Raw genomic sequence first — 16,847 nt, forward strand, 5'->3', positions numbered from 1 at the left:
TCTAGACAACCCGTGCATTAACAAGATATTGGTCTGATAGTATAGGCATTTTGGGGACAATAAAGACATATGTATTCATGTTTTATCTACCGAGCATCAGATTTCCATCCAGATATGTTTGTAAGTTTTATATTGAATATTGAGTGGTAGCACCCAAACATCTTTATTTTCACATCAGTTCATGTTTTGGTCAGGGTTTTACATTATCTGCAAATCAATATTTCACTTAAATTGTCTATTGTGAATTGTATAAAAACATTGAATTCACTTAGAATATATATATATTTTTAACAACCAATTCACTGTAACTTACTGATTATGTATGATCGAATAAGAAAAGTCAGTTAGAATCTGTCTAGCAGGTTATTAACTCGTGGATCTTTCCCTCTGTAGTTACAAAGAGGAATTTAGTAACCTTTGACTCAATCCAGCACCCAAGTCAGTTCTCCAAAAAACACAGCCAAATGTAGTTTGTTTCTTAATTCAAAGGGCAAAACAATGGTGCACATGCAACTTCAGTCAATAAGAAACTGATTGGGGGTTGGTTCATTCAATGTAAAAGTACATTGTATGAAGCGTAAACGCTTTTCTGTTTGAGAAAAACACTTCAAATTTGATAGACGTTTCCAATCCATGGAAACAATAGCTGCAGAATCCAAACCAAGTACACATCCTATTCTCAGCCTCCTTTACTCCTGAAAGTTTTCATTTAAGGACTTTAGCTATACAAATATGGATGCTGTCTTGGTGAGAGAAGACCAGAAAAATCTTCCCCCCAGTCCCCTCTCAGAATGCAGGACTAACTGGCTTGTGTTCTGTTGTTGCATGTTGAGGTTATCCAGAGTGACCCTCCTAAATGTTCCTATCCTCCATATCTTCCCCAGGCAGGGGGCCGAATCCATCCTTCCACCCAGCAAGGAGCAACATTCCTGAAGGCTTGAGGAGAGCCTCCGGTGGGGCAGAAACATACTGACTTTCATTTAATTGGATTCTGCTGGCTCCGGTCCAGTGTGAGGCAGTGCTCCAGGTGAGGAGGAGACTGGGTGGTTGCTCTCAGCTCCCCTTGACAGGGTAAGACTGGCATCCACTGGCTGAGGAGGGGCAGTTCACTGGGTTGTGTGGGGAGGGAAAGGTTTTTTTAGGAGTTGTTGGCTGAGTTCTCATTGCTGGTTGAGCTGGAGGACGGGGGTGTAGAGGAAGAGGAAAAGTTCATCCCTGATAGACCTGGAGGATTCATGGCTGTGTTGAGTCCACTTAAGCTTTTCCTGCACACTGGACATGTGTCGTGCTTTGGAAGCACACAGGGGCACAAACACAGAAGTAAGACATCATTATATATAATCAATAGTCTTCAAGAACATTATTTTCTTTTCCAGAAAACTCAAGATTGTAAGTAGGGCCCACAGTTTTTATTGACAACTTAACTTGACTAGGAGAAACTCTGGGCCAGGAAGAGGTCAGGAGAGGTCAGGAAAAGGTCATCTAGGTTTAGTTAATGATAGCATTAAAAGAAAGGTACATACATTGCCTTGCAAAAGTATTCATCCCCTTTGGCGTTTTCCTATTTTGTTGCATTACAACCTGTAATTTAAATGGATTTTTATTTGGATTTCATGTAATGGACATACACAAAATAGTCCAAATTGGTGAAGTGAAAAAAATAACTTGTTTCAAAAATTAAAAAAAATAAAATAACGGAAAAGTGGTGCGTGCATATGTATTCACCCCCTTTGCTATGAAGCCCCTAAATAAGATCTGGTGCAACCAATTACCTTCAGAAGTCAAATAATTAGTTAAATAAAGTCCACCTGTGTGCAATCTAAGTGTCACATGATCTGTCACATGATCTCATATATATATATACACACACACAGTGGGGAGAACAAGTATTTGATACACTGCCGATTTTGCAGGTTTTCCTACTTACAAAGCATGTAGAGGTCTGTAATTTTTATCATAGGTACACTTCAACTGTGAGAGACGGAATCCAGAAAATCACATTGTATGATTTTTAAGTAATTAATTTGCATTTTATTGCATGACATAAGTATTTGATCACCTACCAACCAATAAGAATTCCGGCTCTCACAGACCTGTTAGTTTTTCTTTAAGAAGCCCTCCTGTTCTCCACTCATTACCTGTATTAACTGCACCTGTTTGAACTCGTTACCCGTATAAAAGACACCTGTCCACACACTCAATCAAACAGACTCCAACCTTTCAACAATGGCCAAGACCAGAGAGCTGTGTAAGGACATCAGGGATAACATTGTAGACCTGCACAAGGCTGGGATGGGCTACAGGACAATAGGCAAGCAGCTTGGTGAGAAGGCAACAACTGTTGGTGCAATTATTAGAAAATGGAAGAAGTTCAAGATGACGGTCAATCACCCTCGGTCTGGGGCTCCATGCAAGATCTCACCTCGTGGGGCATCAATGATCATGAGGAAGGTGAGGGATCAGCCCAGAACTACACGGCAGGACCTGGTCAATGACCTGAAGAGAGCTGGGACCACAGTCTCAAACAAAACCATTAGTAACACACTACGCCGTCATGGATTAAAATCCTGCAGCGCACGCAAGGTCCCCCTGCTCAAGCCAGCGCATGTCCAGGCCGGTCTGAAGTTTGCCAATGACCATCTGGATGATCCAGAGGAGGAATGGGAGAAGGTCATGTGGTCTGATGAGACAAAAATATAGCTTTTTGGTCTAAACTCCACTCGCCGTGTTTGGAGGAAGAAGAAGGATGAGTACAATCCCAAGAACACCATCCCAACCGTGAAGCATGGAGGTGGAAACATCATTCTTTGGGGATGCTTTTCTGCAAAGGGGACAGGACGACTGCACCGTATTGAGGGGAGGATGGATGGGGCCATGGATCGCGATATCTTGGCCAACAACCTCCTTCCCTCAGTAAGAGCATTGAAGATGGGTCGTGGCTGGGTCTTCCAGCATGACAACAACCCGAAACACACAGCCAGGGCAACTAAGGAGTGGCTCCGTAAGAAGCATCTCAAGGTCCTGGAGTGGCCTAGCCAGTCTCCAGACCTGAACCTAATAGAAAATCTTTGGAGGGAGCTGAAAGTCCGTATTGCCCAGCGACAGCCCCGAAACCTGAAGGATCTGGAGAAGGTCTGTATGGAGGAGTGGGCCAAAATCCCTGCTGCAGTATGTGCAAACCTGGTCAAGACCTACAGGAAACGTATGATCTCTGTAATTGCAAACAAAGGTTTATGTACCAAATATTAAGTTATGCTTTTCTGATACTTATGTCATGCAATAAAATGCAAATTAATTACTTAAAAATCATACAATGTGATTTTCTGGATTTTTGATTTTTAGATTCCGTCTCTCACAGTTGAAGTGTACCTATGATAAAAATTACAGACCTCTACATGCTTTGTAAGTAGGAAAACCTGCAAAATCGGCAGTGTATCAAATACTTGTTCTCCCCACTGTGTGTGTGTGTGTGTGTGTGTGTGTATATAGGCAAGGAGGGCATTAATCAGAGGCAACAAAGAGACCAAAGATAACCCTGAAGGAGCTGCAAAGCGCCACAGCGGAGATTGGAGTAGCTGTCCATAGGACCACTTTAAGCCGAACACTCCACAGAGCTGGGCTTTACGGAAGAGTGGGCAAAAAAAATTAAGCAAACACATTTGGTGTTCGTCAAAAGGCATGTGGGAGACTCCCCAAACATATGGAAGAAGGAAAACGCAATTTCTGGCGCAAACCTAACACCTCTCATCACCCCGAGAACACTATCACCACAGTGAAGCATGGTGGTGGCAGCATCATGTTGTGGGGATGTTTCTAATCGGCAGGGATGGGGAAATTGGTCTGAATTGAAGGAATGATGGATGGCGCTAAATACAGGGAAATTATTGAGGGAAACCTGTTTCAGTTTTCCAGAGATTTGAGACTGGGACGGAGGTTCACCTTCCAGTAGGACAATGTCCCTAAGCATACTGCTAAAGCAACTCTCAAGTGGTTTAAGGGGAAACATTTAAATGTCTTGGAATGGCCTAGTCAAAGCCCAGACCTCAATCCAATTGAGAATCTGTGTTATGACAAATATTGCTGTACACCAGCAGAACCCATCCAACTTGAAGGAGCTGGAGCAGTTTTGCCTTGAAGAATGGGCAAAAATCCCAGTGGCTAGATGTGCCAAGCTTATAGAGACATACCCCAAGAGACTTGCAGCAGTAATTGCTGCAAAAGGTGGCTCTACAAAGTATATACGGGGGGAATAGTTATGCACGCTCAAGTTCTGTTGTTTTGTCTTATTTCTTGTTTGTTTCACAAAAAAATGTATTTTGCATCTTCAAAGTGGTAGGCATGTAGTGTAAATCAAATTATACAAACCCCCAAAAAATTCATTTTAATTCCAAGTTTTAAGGCAACAAAATAGGAAAAATGCCAAGAGGGGTGAATAATTTCGCAAGCAATTGTATGAGTGGAAAGGTCTTACCTGTTCTAGCCAGGGTACGATGCAATCATTGTGAAACAAATGATTACATGGAAGTTGCCTAACGTTTTCTCCAGCACTGTAGTCTTCTTTACACACTGGACATTCTAGACCTGAGCCTGAAAACAGAAAAACAAATTCAAGATGTAAATGTGTTCAACAAAGGCTTAAAAACACCCCCAAACCCTATGACCTGCTGATTTTCATATAAAATGAGCAAGACCACAACAAGTCCAGCCCACAGGGCCTGAGGTGATGCACTTGACTGTGCTGTGTGTGACTGTTGTGTGCGTGCGTGTTGATGTTCAGGGTCACTTACCTACATGCTCCTGTGTGATTAGGATTGTGGGAAGGCTCTTGATTTTGTCCCCATCAGCTGGCGGAGGGCCAGTGTTCTCAAACTGATTTAATAACTATGGGACACAAAAAACTACACATTTATTTTATACTGTGTGGATCATGCTAACCAAACAAATAATATTTTCACAATCCATATATGCAGGTGTTTTTTGTTGTTGAGTTTGACAGTTAATTTAGAAATGTTTAATAATGTGCGTGGTAAACAGTCACTACGTACCTGTGTAATGATTGCATCTAGTCCGTTGGCACCCCAGGCGTAATCCATGGGGTTTGAGTGAAGCACGCCCCTATAATTAAGATAAACAAACAAAAGTCAGCTGGAATACAAAGAGTCAGTTGGAAAACTTCAAAGTTTTACATAAAAACAATAGGTCATAGACTAAGTTGAACTCACCAGGGTCCCACACCAATATTTGGCACTGCTGTAGGGGCGATTATTCCATTCACTAGCTGCTGAATGATTCTACAAGAGGACATAACATTTTGGTTATGTTCTGCATGCATCCAAAAATAAGACCTAACTTCATCATTGCCTACATAGAACATGGGCGACAAGCTATGTCATCAAAGCTCAGAAGAAAAGAGACAAGTCCATCACTGGGAACATAATGTGAATCATGGAAAAGTTAAAAAGGTCCCACAAGTCACTGAGCTTACCCCTCTAAAGTGGGCACTCCCTCAGGTCTCCCTGCCTGCCTCCTAACGCCATGGCGACCGCGAGGTTGCCTGGCGCTGTATCGCTGCCGTGATGCCATCTCCCGTTCTCGCCGGTTCTCTGCGTCGCGGTTGTCCTCTGTTCCGAACCCTGCTCCTCCTAGCCCTGCTCCTCCCAATCCCGCTCCGAAGTCAAAGGAGTCGTCAAAGACACCCATAGCAAACTGGCCGTAACCCGAGGGGAATGTAAACATATTTGAAGGGTCCACATTCTACAAGAAAAGGACGTTTCACAAACAGACGCATTCATAAATTACTTGGAGTTCTTTCTGTACATACTATTCAATGTTTATAGTCAACAGAAATCCCAACTAGGCCTATGTCAAAAACCAGGTCTGATTTTACCTGAAGAAATCATTCCAGAATGCATGAAGGTGTGTTTCTTTGTTTGTTCTTTGTTTGCTAAAATAACAATATCATGGTCTAGCCTGTGTTTCTCAATAAGTAGAGTAAATAAGCTGAAAAACCTCAAATGGCTGTTGGTTCTGGTCACCGCTGGAGATGGTGGATGTGGACCCATTTTCACTGCTGTTCAGGAAGAGAAACATAGAAAACAGTTAGCATTTTTGGAGAGAGATTTTATTAAAATTTGTGCACACCCTCTTGACCATAGTGGTGTAATCATAGGTGAAAAGTTAAGTGACGCCAAGTGACAAAATCTAGTGACAAGGTTGCTGACATCTTTAATCAGAATGTCAACAGAATGCTTGCTTTGACGTCACACATTCAACAAACCGTCTCTCCTCCAGCAGTTCCTCGATGAAGCCAGATTCACACCGAGGACATGTGTAATCCTGCAAACAAATATTACAATGCCTTTAGGTGTCATTTTTGCATTCACTCTACCACAAACAGGCTAGCAATCAGCTATTGAATCCCTACTTTACTACATTCAACTATGTGTGTGGCCAACTTGACAGAGAACAAAATGACAAAAAGGAGATGATAACCCAATTAAAATACACTGTTAAGAACAATCAAGAAAATAATTCTGAAGGAGTTGAATTGTGTTCAGTATTTAATTCAGTGTTCATTACCAGCAAACTGGGGAAAGCCTACTGATTAACATGTTTCATTGTGAGTGACACCTTTAGTATTCTATGACAGATCATTCCAGCACCTGACTGCTATGCTGGTGTGACTACTGAATGGCACACACACACAGCAAGAAAGAATGCACTGTGCCATTGTCGCTGTGACTAGAATTTCAACACGAGACATAATATTTTAGGTTTGGCATTGGAATCTGCCAGCAAATGACCAACCTCTCTCCTCTACATGTCTATGCTTTCTACAGAAAACATAAATGCCATCATCATGGAAATATTTTACCATAAATTGTTCTTTGAAGATGCAGGAAAAATCAACATCTCATATGACTAACGTTAACTAAATACAAATATCCCTCTGCTTTAGCTGATGCCTACATTATGTTTGGTTACTGAATTGAATCCTTTAGAAATAATGTATGACTAATCTGGATGCAACTGTCATCACATGCCATTGCCAAGCATTGCTGATGCATTCCTTGGCTAAGAGTGTTTGTCCCATGTGTTGTCAGATTTCTAGGTAGCTAACTAGCTATGTTGTTCACATTTAAATCTTGCATAGATTAATAATGAGTTGTGAGTATACAATAATTGCTGTCAAGTTAATTTCATGCCCTAGCTAAGTAAAGCTGGTTAACGTTAGCACGCACACAACCAGGCGAACTAGCTAGCTAATGTTAGCTACAAACGACGCAACAGAACATAGTCTAGCTAGCTAGCTTGACCGAGAAACACATCAGATACGCTTAGTTAGCTAGCGAACTAATTAGTCTCTGATTTTACAAGCTATCTTTCTATCTTAAAATATGAGCTAACTAGGCTAGTTCTCCTTAGCCAGCTAACGGTCAGCTGCAAAACATGGACAATCTGGTTAGCTTAGCTCAATGAACGTGTATATATGAAGGGCTTAGCTAGCCAGCTAGCTATAAATGTTAAGGACTCCAAACGTTCAAGACCAACAACAATATATCTACTCTGCTAGACCAATTGTCTTTCATTTCTTGCTTCTTGTCAACGTTACTTACGGGGAGACGAGGGCTGATCTCTTCCGAACATCTGTGACAGAAAAACCGGCTGGGCCATGGAGGTGCTTCCGCCATTTTTTTGGTTCTCTGTTGAAGGGTTCAGTTGGGGGGTCCTCACTAGTTACCACAGCCACAAAGTCATAATTATGGCTAAACCCAGACTATTTCTACAATTTATCTTCTTAATATCTGATGTTAAACCTAACCTTAACCCAAACATTAACCACACTGCTAACCTTATTTCCAACCCTAACCTTGAATTAAGACCAAAAAGCTAATTTTTGTTTTCATTAATTTTTACGATATAGCCGAAGATAGTACAGTATGCTTCTCAATAGAAATCCCCGATCACACTTATAGGCGATGTCTTGGCGACGTTGGCTAGCTAAACTCATGCGTAAAACACGTCATCGGGTCTAACGGTCGTCTCGCGCCAAACGCGCAGTTTGGCGTGCAGGCCGTCAAATTAAAGGCACTCCTTCGATATAAAGTTATTTTTGACAAAAATGAAAACGTGTCAGTAAAAACTGCCTTTGGATTTCGAGAAAATGAACAACTAACGAATAATATTTGACTTCTCTCATTGACTTCTTAAACTCCAAATCCCGGCCTGGTCTGTTTGGTCTGTTTGGTCTGTTTCGCAAGCGTTCCCGGAAGTATAGCGATGTTGCGCCTCTCGGTTTAGAAACTCTGTGAAATAGCCAATTTTCAGTTTGTGGCTGTGGTAACTAGTGACAACAGTGAAGACAGTACGGAGTAATGAAGGAGACAAGAATAATTGGCTCACTAGAATATATAAAGCGCTTAGAATGAAATCCTTCAAACTTCCCAAATGTGTTTTTACATTTACGTTATTCCACATATTCAAACTAGCAAAATAAAAAATATGTAATCTTGAATTAGGCCTAAATGAGCATTTTCCCTCCTTTGAACAACGTTGCACTAATTTTGACCGAGAAACGCATCAGATACGGTTAGTTAGCTAGAAAGCTAGTCAGTCTGATTTTACAAGCTATCTTTCCAGCTTAAAATATGAGCTAACTAGGCTAGTTCTCTCATTAGCTAGCCAGAACAAGCAAATTAGCAATACTACATCTTCATGTCCTTGCAAATTATGTTTGTTGGATAGGTAAGAAACTTAGCTAGCCATTTTAAGTGTTTCTAAGCAGTGTCCTACATTAAACCATGAAGAACTCGAATTATGGCTAAAATATGACTTGATGTTTCTTTAACTCATGGGCCTAAATTGAGCTATTGTAATCCATCTACATATTTAAATTTGTCATGATTTTTATGAAATTAAAATGAACAAAAGACACATTTATAACAAAATAAGTTTAGGGGAATAATAAGATGAGCAATGTATATTTCACTTTTCTGATGGCAGTTCTATGCACTATTGCCACACGGTGGTGCTTTTGTGTCCTATATCTCTTTACAGCTGATCTCCAGCAAATATTGCAGTTCAGCAGGTAAAGTATTATATTCCCAAATTCTTCATATCAATGTACAAGATTGTGGTACATTTAGTGACCAGTTGAGAACCTATTGAAAACCATCCTTTCACCGTATGTGATACTAAAAGATCCAGGGCCCAATGAGATCATGCTGTCTAAATGACCAAATCGCCCTCTAGTAGCCTCATGGGTGGAATGTTATGAATATATTTCATAATTTCATAATTTATATTTAAAAAATAATTTATCCCCGAAAATCTGGTGTTTCTATGTCAAACGGTTTTGTTATATTTCAGTCTTCTGTGATGTATATAGAGTGTAATAGTGGGATGCAAACTCAACATTTTATACATTTCAACTCTTTATCTGACATGGTACAGGTGTTGTCTTTTTTAAAAGCCCATAACCATGTGTTTGAGGTGTATACTTTTGTTTCAAAGTAGATTTGTTTAAGACTACCAAGAAACACTCTGTGTGACCCTGATTTAGCCCACTGCAGTAAAAGGTTATATTACATATTTGGGGGCTTTGACAAGCTGTGGGTTTCAGAGATATTTTAAATATACAAAGTTGATATGTATATAGTATCGATCTATTTATCTGTTGTTAATGCACATAATAGTTCAAACATCAACTATTTAAAGCTAGAATGTACTGCCCAGGTGATCTTTTAGTTATGTAAAAGAGGGAAGCTTGATTGATAAGACCCAGTGCACCATGCAGGTCTGTTTTTATTTTTGAGAAGAAAAATACATGTCCTTTGATATTTCACTCTTTCACAAGTAGCTTTAACTTTATCTCCAGAGAGACATAACAGAAGTGATTTATAGTATGAAAATGTATGCACTCACTAACTGTAAGTTGCTCTAGATAAGAGCATCTGCTAAATTACTAAAATGTAAATGTAAATTTATAGTCAGCGCTGGCGGCTTTGTAAGATATCACTCCAGCATCCAGGGGTATTGAGTTTGCTGTGCTACCTTGAGCCATACAGTATTTCCAGTACTTGGCACCAAATGTTGAGAGTAAGTAGGAGTTTCCGCCTGACTGTCCTGCAGCCAATCCCTGCTATCCAATCTGCTCGGCTGATTTTGATGTGTTATTTCATACTCCTGCCATACCGAAACCATTATGTTTAGTAAATACAGAAGCCATAGACCAAGCATAGAATAGAATGAGGCCAAAGTAGGGTACTTTTTATTGATTTGGACTAAATACAACATGTTTTGCCAACATACCTTTAAAGCTAATTAGAAAAATGGCAGTAAATGCATAGTAAACACATAATGTACAAATTTCCCCGCCTAATATACAAATTACCATGCCCTTGTGGGTCATTATGCCTTTAAAAATATTTTCCATCATATTAGTTAGTCCAACACGAGGACTATTTCTCTTTGAAAACATTTCACAGTGATATAATATTATGTCCCACTGGTCACACCACTTCATTTCAACGTGGACATTTAGGTAATATTTGGTTGAGAAGTTGATCAATGAGATTTCAACATTTATTCACCCATGAAAAAAGACAGCCAGAAGTTTGTTGAATTCTCAATGTGTTATCACTATGATTTCAACCATCTAAAAGCACAACCAAATTCCAATGGAAAAACAATGTTTGATTTTTGGTTTAGTTGTCATCACGCAAAGATCAAATGGGAATACAATGTCAAATATTTTGTTTATTTATACAACAGATTCATCTGTTATCACTGTGCATCATCTAATAGCACCACCACATGATCTTGATTGCAATTGATATTAGATTAAAAGCACATGTGGGCGGCAGGTAGCCTAGTGGTTAAGCGTGTTGGGCCAGTACCCGAAAGGTTGCTGGTTCGAATCCCCTTGACGACTAGGTGAAAAATATCTCAATGTGCCCTTGAGCAAGGCATTTAACTCAAATGGTTCCTTTAAGTCGAGCGTCTGCTAAATGACTTGAATGTGCAATTGATCAATTCTGTTTGAGATTCTGCACAGATTATTATAGCAATTGTGAAGATCTCCACAGACCTGCAATCTTTGCATACTATCTTGAACACGCTTGGGGCGCCAGAGGAGAGTGTCACCACGGTGGCCGACACCCTGAAGAAGAAAACCCTGCGGCTGGAGATCTCCTCACTCCTGGACAAGAGTGCCAACCGCAGGATCGAGACATCAGAACGGCTAGGTGGGTTCTACTCCACTTATTTTGTGGTCCCAAAAAGAAACGGAGGGTTTCGACCGATTCTGGACCTCCGCAACCTCAATGGATACTTGAAGGTACTGAGGTGCCACATGCTGTCCCCAGCCCACGTGTTGCAGGCCGTGTCCAGGGACCAGTGGTTTGTGATGCTGGACCTGAGGGATGCGTACTTCCATGTTCCTGTTCACCCAGCTCATTGGCAGTACCTCCGATTCGCTTTCGAAGGGACGGCTTACGAATTCATGGTTCTTCCCTTCGGTCTCTCCTTGGCATCCCGCACTTTCACAAAGTGCATGGACGCTGTCCTGGCATCTCTCACGTCCCGAGGATTGTTGATCCTCAATTACCTGGACGATTGGCTAATTTGTACCCCGACCAGGACCCAAGTCCTGTCAGACAGAGACACGTTCCTGACCCACATCGGTGGGCTGGGCATTACTGTAAACGACAAGAAGAGTTGTCTGACGCCCACCCAGAGGGTGGCCTTCATTGGCATGGAACTGGACTTAGTCCTCATGAGAGCATGCCTGCCCACCAGAAGGGTTCAGGCGATCTTATCTTGCCTCGATCACTTTCGGCAGGGGTGGGTGGTATCCGCCCTGACCTGCCAACGCCTGTTGGGCTTGCTGACGGCGGCCTCGTTGCTGATTGTCCTGGGCCTGCTCCATCTCCGGCCTCTTCAACGGTGGTTCAACTCCCACCGGCTGCACCCGAAGCGCCACCGTCACCGCCAGCAGCAGGTGACCGCACAGTGCCTCAGGGCTCCTTTCTCTCAGGTGGGGTAGAGATGCTGAGGATGTGCCGCCAGGAGCTGGTCAGCACAGATGCCTCCCAGATCAGCTGGGGGGGTGTGACCAAGGGCAGGTCAGCCAGCGGCTGTTGGCTACCCCCTTGGAGCGGCAGGCACATCAATACACTAGAGCTCCGAGCTGTACTGCTGGCCCTGCAGTCTTTTCTTCCACATCTGAAGGGAAGACATGTCCTGGTGAGAACGGACAACACCACAGTGGTGGCTTATATCAACCATCAGGGTGGACTAGCGTCTCTACACGCAGCGCACGTACCTGGCATCCTGAATGTGGCAGCGGATATGCTCTTGAGGGAGGGCCCGCCACCTTGGGACTGGAGCCTACATTCCCAGGTGGTGCAGCACCTGTGGGACAAGTTCGGTAGAGCGCAGGTGGACCTGTTTGCCTCCCTGGGCAATGCACACTGCCCCTTATGGTACTCCATGTCGGAGCCACCAGGGCCTATGGGCTTGGATGCTCTGGCTCACGATTGGCCAGGGCTGGAGCTTTCCGTCGTGCTGGACAGGACCAGGATGGCGGAGCATCGTCTGCTGCTGGTGGCCCCATACTGGTCCAGACGACCCTGGTTCAGCCTTCTCCTGTCCCTGTTGTCTGGGACACCTTGGCAACTGTCCCTGAGACCCGACCTGCTGTCTCAGGCCGGGGGAACTCTGTGGCATCCGAGACCGCACCGCCTCAGTCTATGGGCTTGGCCGCTGTACGGCACCAATGGTCCATGTTAGGACTACAGGAGGGCGTAATGAACACCATGCAGAGCGCAAGGGCACCGGCTACAACCGTGGCATACCAGTTGCGCTTGCGGTTGTTCTACTCATGGTGCACTGGTATTGAGGTTATGCCCGAGTCATGCGTGGTGCAGTATGTCCTCCAATACCTGCAGTCTCGCTTGGATGAGGGCTTGGCAGCCTCTACACTGAGAGGGTATTTGGCCACTATATCTGCATGCCATGTGGGGTGGATGGACAGGCCAGTGGGGTGCCATCCCTTGGTCCCAGGTTTATGAAGAGGGTTCGTCACCTGCGTCCAGCTAGGACCCGCTCAATGGCGAGCTGGGATCTGGATGTGGTCTTGGCAGCTTTGGCAAAGCCGCCTTTCGAACCGTTGGAGTCTGCCTCCCTGAAACACCTCTCTATGAAGGTGGTTTTCTTGGTAGTGATTACTTCCATGAAGAGGGTGGGTGAGCTCCATGCTTTTTCGGTAAGTTCTGAGTGCTACCGGATGGACCACGGTGGGAGGAGTATATCTCTCCGCCCCAACCCTTCATTCCTCCCAAAGGTTCTGTCAGACAGGCATGTGAACATCCCTTTTATCCTGTCTGCTTATGACCACCCGGCAGTGGCGGGGGAGTCTGGGCCTCCCTCCGGCATGCTGTGCCCTGTGCAGGCACTGGCTGCCTATGTGGCGCAGACACGGTCAGTGAGAACAACAGACCAGCTATTTGTCTGCTATGGTGAGAGAGTCCTGGGGGCTGGGCTATCAAAGCAGAGGCTCTCTCACTGGATCGTGGACACGATTACGACAGCATACCGCCTGACTGGCAGTCCAGTGCTGGGATCTGTGGTGGTACATTCAACACGAGGTGTGGCTGTGTCCTGGGCTCTACTGAGAGGATTTCCCCTCGCTGATATCTGTGCTGCGGCCAGCTGGGCTTCCTCTTGCACCTTTGCTATATACTATCGGGTAAATGGGGCACCTCCCTCTGCGGTTGGTTCAGTGGTCCTGGGTGTCGCCTCCCCTTCCGGGGTATGTGCCGGGACCCCCCTTTCACATTGACGGCCCCTGCGTCTCGGTTCCGCGCTGGGACTTCGCCGCTGGCTGGCCAGGTCCCTCTAGCACCGACTAAATAACAGTACGGGTATTCCAATATATTGGAGTGATCCGTATGTAACCACAGTTATGTGAGCTATATGGATCACTCCAATCCTCTACGGTGCTAAAGGTGCCTCAGAAATGATGTAGAGAACGTGTGTCGCGGCCATGGGGTCTATATATAGGGGCGGACCACAGCCATGACACAGGTGTACACTGGAGTAAATCTGTAAATCCTCACCTGGGATGTATCCCTCCGCCGCGGAGTGATACCAATATATTGGAGTGATCCATATAGCTCACATAACCGTGGTTACATATGTAACCTTCGGTCTTTGTGTTTGAATCTGTGTTTAAAATTCACTGCTCGACGGAGGGACCTTACAGATAATTGTATGTGTGGGGTACAGAGATGACGTAGTCATTCAAAATCATGTTAAGCACTATTATTGCCTATTATAGTCCATGCAACATATTATGTGACTTGTTAAGCAAATGATTACTCCTGAACTTATTTAGGCTTGCCATAACAAAGGGGTTGGATACTTATTGACTCAAGACATTTCAGCTTTTAATTTTTAATTTAACATACATTAATTCCACTTTGACATTATGGGGTATTGTGTGTAGGCCAGTGACCAAAAAAATCTCAATTTAATCTATTTTCAATTCAGGCTGTAACAACAAAATGTGGAAAAAGTCAAGGGGTGTGAATACTTTCTGAAGGCACTGTATCTAATGCTTGGATAGTTTCATCTGAGCCACTAGCTTAATCCTATTCTTTAACTTGTATTTTTGGTTTAATTGGAGACATGAATCCAACGTATCATTTGTAAATTGTCGACAAGTTAGTAGGCTATTTCTACTGTATTGCAAATGTCCACAGCTCCTGTCCTGTAGCCTGTGTTGTGTCTGATCACTGTGGGAGCTGAAAGGGCACTACTGTCTCAATGGGCTGTGATTAGAGAGGTCTGATAGCACTGATGTTGCTATGTCTGCATCTCTGAGGTAAGCTATTGTCTCCTTGCTCCGAAGTGTGTCACCACCAGGGGCGTCATGCACCCCAAAGATCTGAGGGGGCACAAGTATGTGAGTATGGCTTCAGGGTAGTCTGAAGGGGACTAGGCCCCCCGTCCGTAAATTTGAGAATTTAGCATTTTTCAAAGAACTGAAACAGCTTTTTCCTGCAATCTAGAGCCATGATCATTATTCTATGTCAAAAATATGTTTATTTTCCTGAATATCTAAGCATACCTCTTGAGCTGTCTGTATTCTCCTAACTGGTGGTAATTTTTTATAAAGAAACAAAATATACTTCTCTGCATCTCTGCTAAAATCTGGGTAAATGATTGAAAGGAATGTGAGTCTTATTCAGTACATTTAGTAATTGCTTGCTTTTCTAAAGTCTACCAGCCGGCAAACCAGCTAAGATAGTTAGACAAGCTAGCTACTCTAACTTGATTGATAGCCTGAAATTGCTTCTTGGTAGCTTGTGATGAGGTTGGGAGATTGGGAACCTACTTGGGCTAGCTAAAGCCAACTTCATAAAATTGGTGGCTAATAGTATTACAGAGAAACAAACAAAATAATAATAAACGTCAAAAATCTGAGGGGGCAAGTGCCCCTGTGCCCCCCTATGGGCATTACGGCTCTGGTCACCGTTGCAGTGCAATGTTCATTGTTGCACTCAAATCTGGGGAGTGACTATGAGCAGACTGAGCAGACCAGTGTCAGGGACAGGTCATGTGAGCTGTTGGAAACAACCATGCAAGACTGAGCAAGCCCTCTGATCATGCCACTCATGTCACCGTGGTAATCTGAGGTTAAGATATTGAATTAATAAGTGTTGAAAATAGAACTGAGCTTATCTTTGAAGTATTTGAGGGTGTCCCTCAGTCATGTGGAAGTAAGATATGGTGACAGGCAGCAGTTCAATATGAAATACAGTATTAATGAATTGTTCAAAATGTGTGTATGCCTAGAGTAAATGGGATGAATAAACACTGTAAATGTATATAGTACTGTATGTGTGTTTCTATGCAATTAATCTCTGTAAGTGCAGTGCAGTCGGACCCCTTCCCTTATCCACATTTTGTTACGTTACAGCCTTATTTTAAAATGGATTAAATACAATTTTTCCTCATCAATCTACATACAATACCCCATAATGACAAAGTGAAAACAGGTTTTTAGAAATTTTTGCAAATGTATTAAAAGGGAAAAACAGAAATACCTTATTTACGTAAGTATTCAGACCCTTTGCTTTGAGACCTGAAATTGAGCTCAAGTGCATCCTGTTTCCATTGAACATCCTTGAGATGTTTCTACAGCTTGATTAGAGTCCACTTGTGGTAAATTCAATTGATTGGACATGATTTGGAAAGGCACACACCTGTCTATATAAGGTCCCACAGTTGACAGTGCATGTCAGAGCAAAAACCAAGCCATGAGGTTGAAGGAACTGTCCATAGAGCTCCGAGACAGGATTGTGTCGAGGCACAGATCTGGGGAAGGGTACCAAAAAATGTCTGCAGCGTTGAAGATCCCCAAGAACACAGCGGCCTCCATCATTCTTAAATGGAAGAAGTTTGGAACCACCAAGACTCTTCCTAGAGCTGGCAGCCCGGCCAAACTGAGCAATCAGGGGAGAAGGGCCTTGGTCAGGGAGGTGACCAAGAACTCGATGGTCACTCTGACAGAGCTCCAGAGTTCCTCTGTGGAGATGGAATAACCTTCCAGAAGGACAACCATCTCTGCAGCGCTTAGGCCTTTATTGTAGAGTGGCCAGATGGAAGCCACTCCTTAGTAAAAGCACATGACAGCCCGCTTGGAGTTTGCCAAAAGGCACCTAAAGGACTCTCAGACCATGAGAATCAAGATTCTCTGGTCTGATGAAACCAAGATTGAACTCTTTGGCCTGAATGCCAAGCGTCACGTCTGGAGGAAACCTGGCACCATCCCTACGGTG

General features: G+C 43.4%; 1 protein-coding gene across 2 annotated transcripts; it reads right to left on the reverse strand.

Annotated features, from left to right (window-relative positions):
- Nucleotides 1-115: 115 nt before the first annotated feature.
- Nucleotides 116-7,782, reverse strand: LOC121576755 (E3 ubiquitin-protein ligase RNF126). 2 transcript variants are annotated; one of them, XM_041890180.2, is made up of 9 exons: nt 7,617-7,777; nt 6,278-6,336; nt 6,010-6,070; nt 5,486-5,754; nt 5,223-5,291; nt 5,046-5,115; nt 4,788-4,881; nt 4,472-4,587; nt 116-1,288 (listed from the first exon to the last, which is right to left on the reverse strand). In XM_041890180.2, the coding sequence occupies exons 1-9, from the start codon at nt 7,689-7,691 to the stop codon at nt 1,139-1,141; spliced, it is 963 nt and encodes a 320-aa protein (XP_041746114.1). In that variant the 5' UTR covers nt 7,692-7,777; the 3' UTR covers nt 116-1,138. The 2 variants fall into 2 exon arrangements, with proteins under 2 accessions (XP_041746114.1, XP_041746115.1); XM_041890181.2 differs by having other exon boundaries at nt 1,200-1,482; nt 7,617-7,782.
- Between the last annotated feature and the right edge of the window lie 9,065 nt (nt 7,783-16,847).

The sequence above is a fragment of the Coregonus clupeaformis genome, chromosome 11 (genome assembly GCF_020615455.1).
Source record: "Coregonus clupeaformis isolate EN_2021a chromosome 11, ASM2061545v1, whole genome shotgun sequence".
In the NCBI taxonomy this organism is placed as follows: domain Eukaryota; kingdom Metazoa; phylum Chordata; class Actinopteri; order Salmoniformes; family Salmonidae; genus Coregonus; species Coregonus clupeaformis.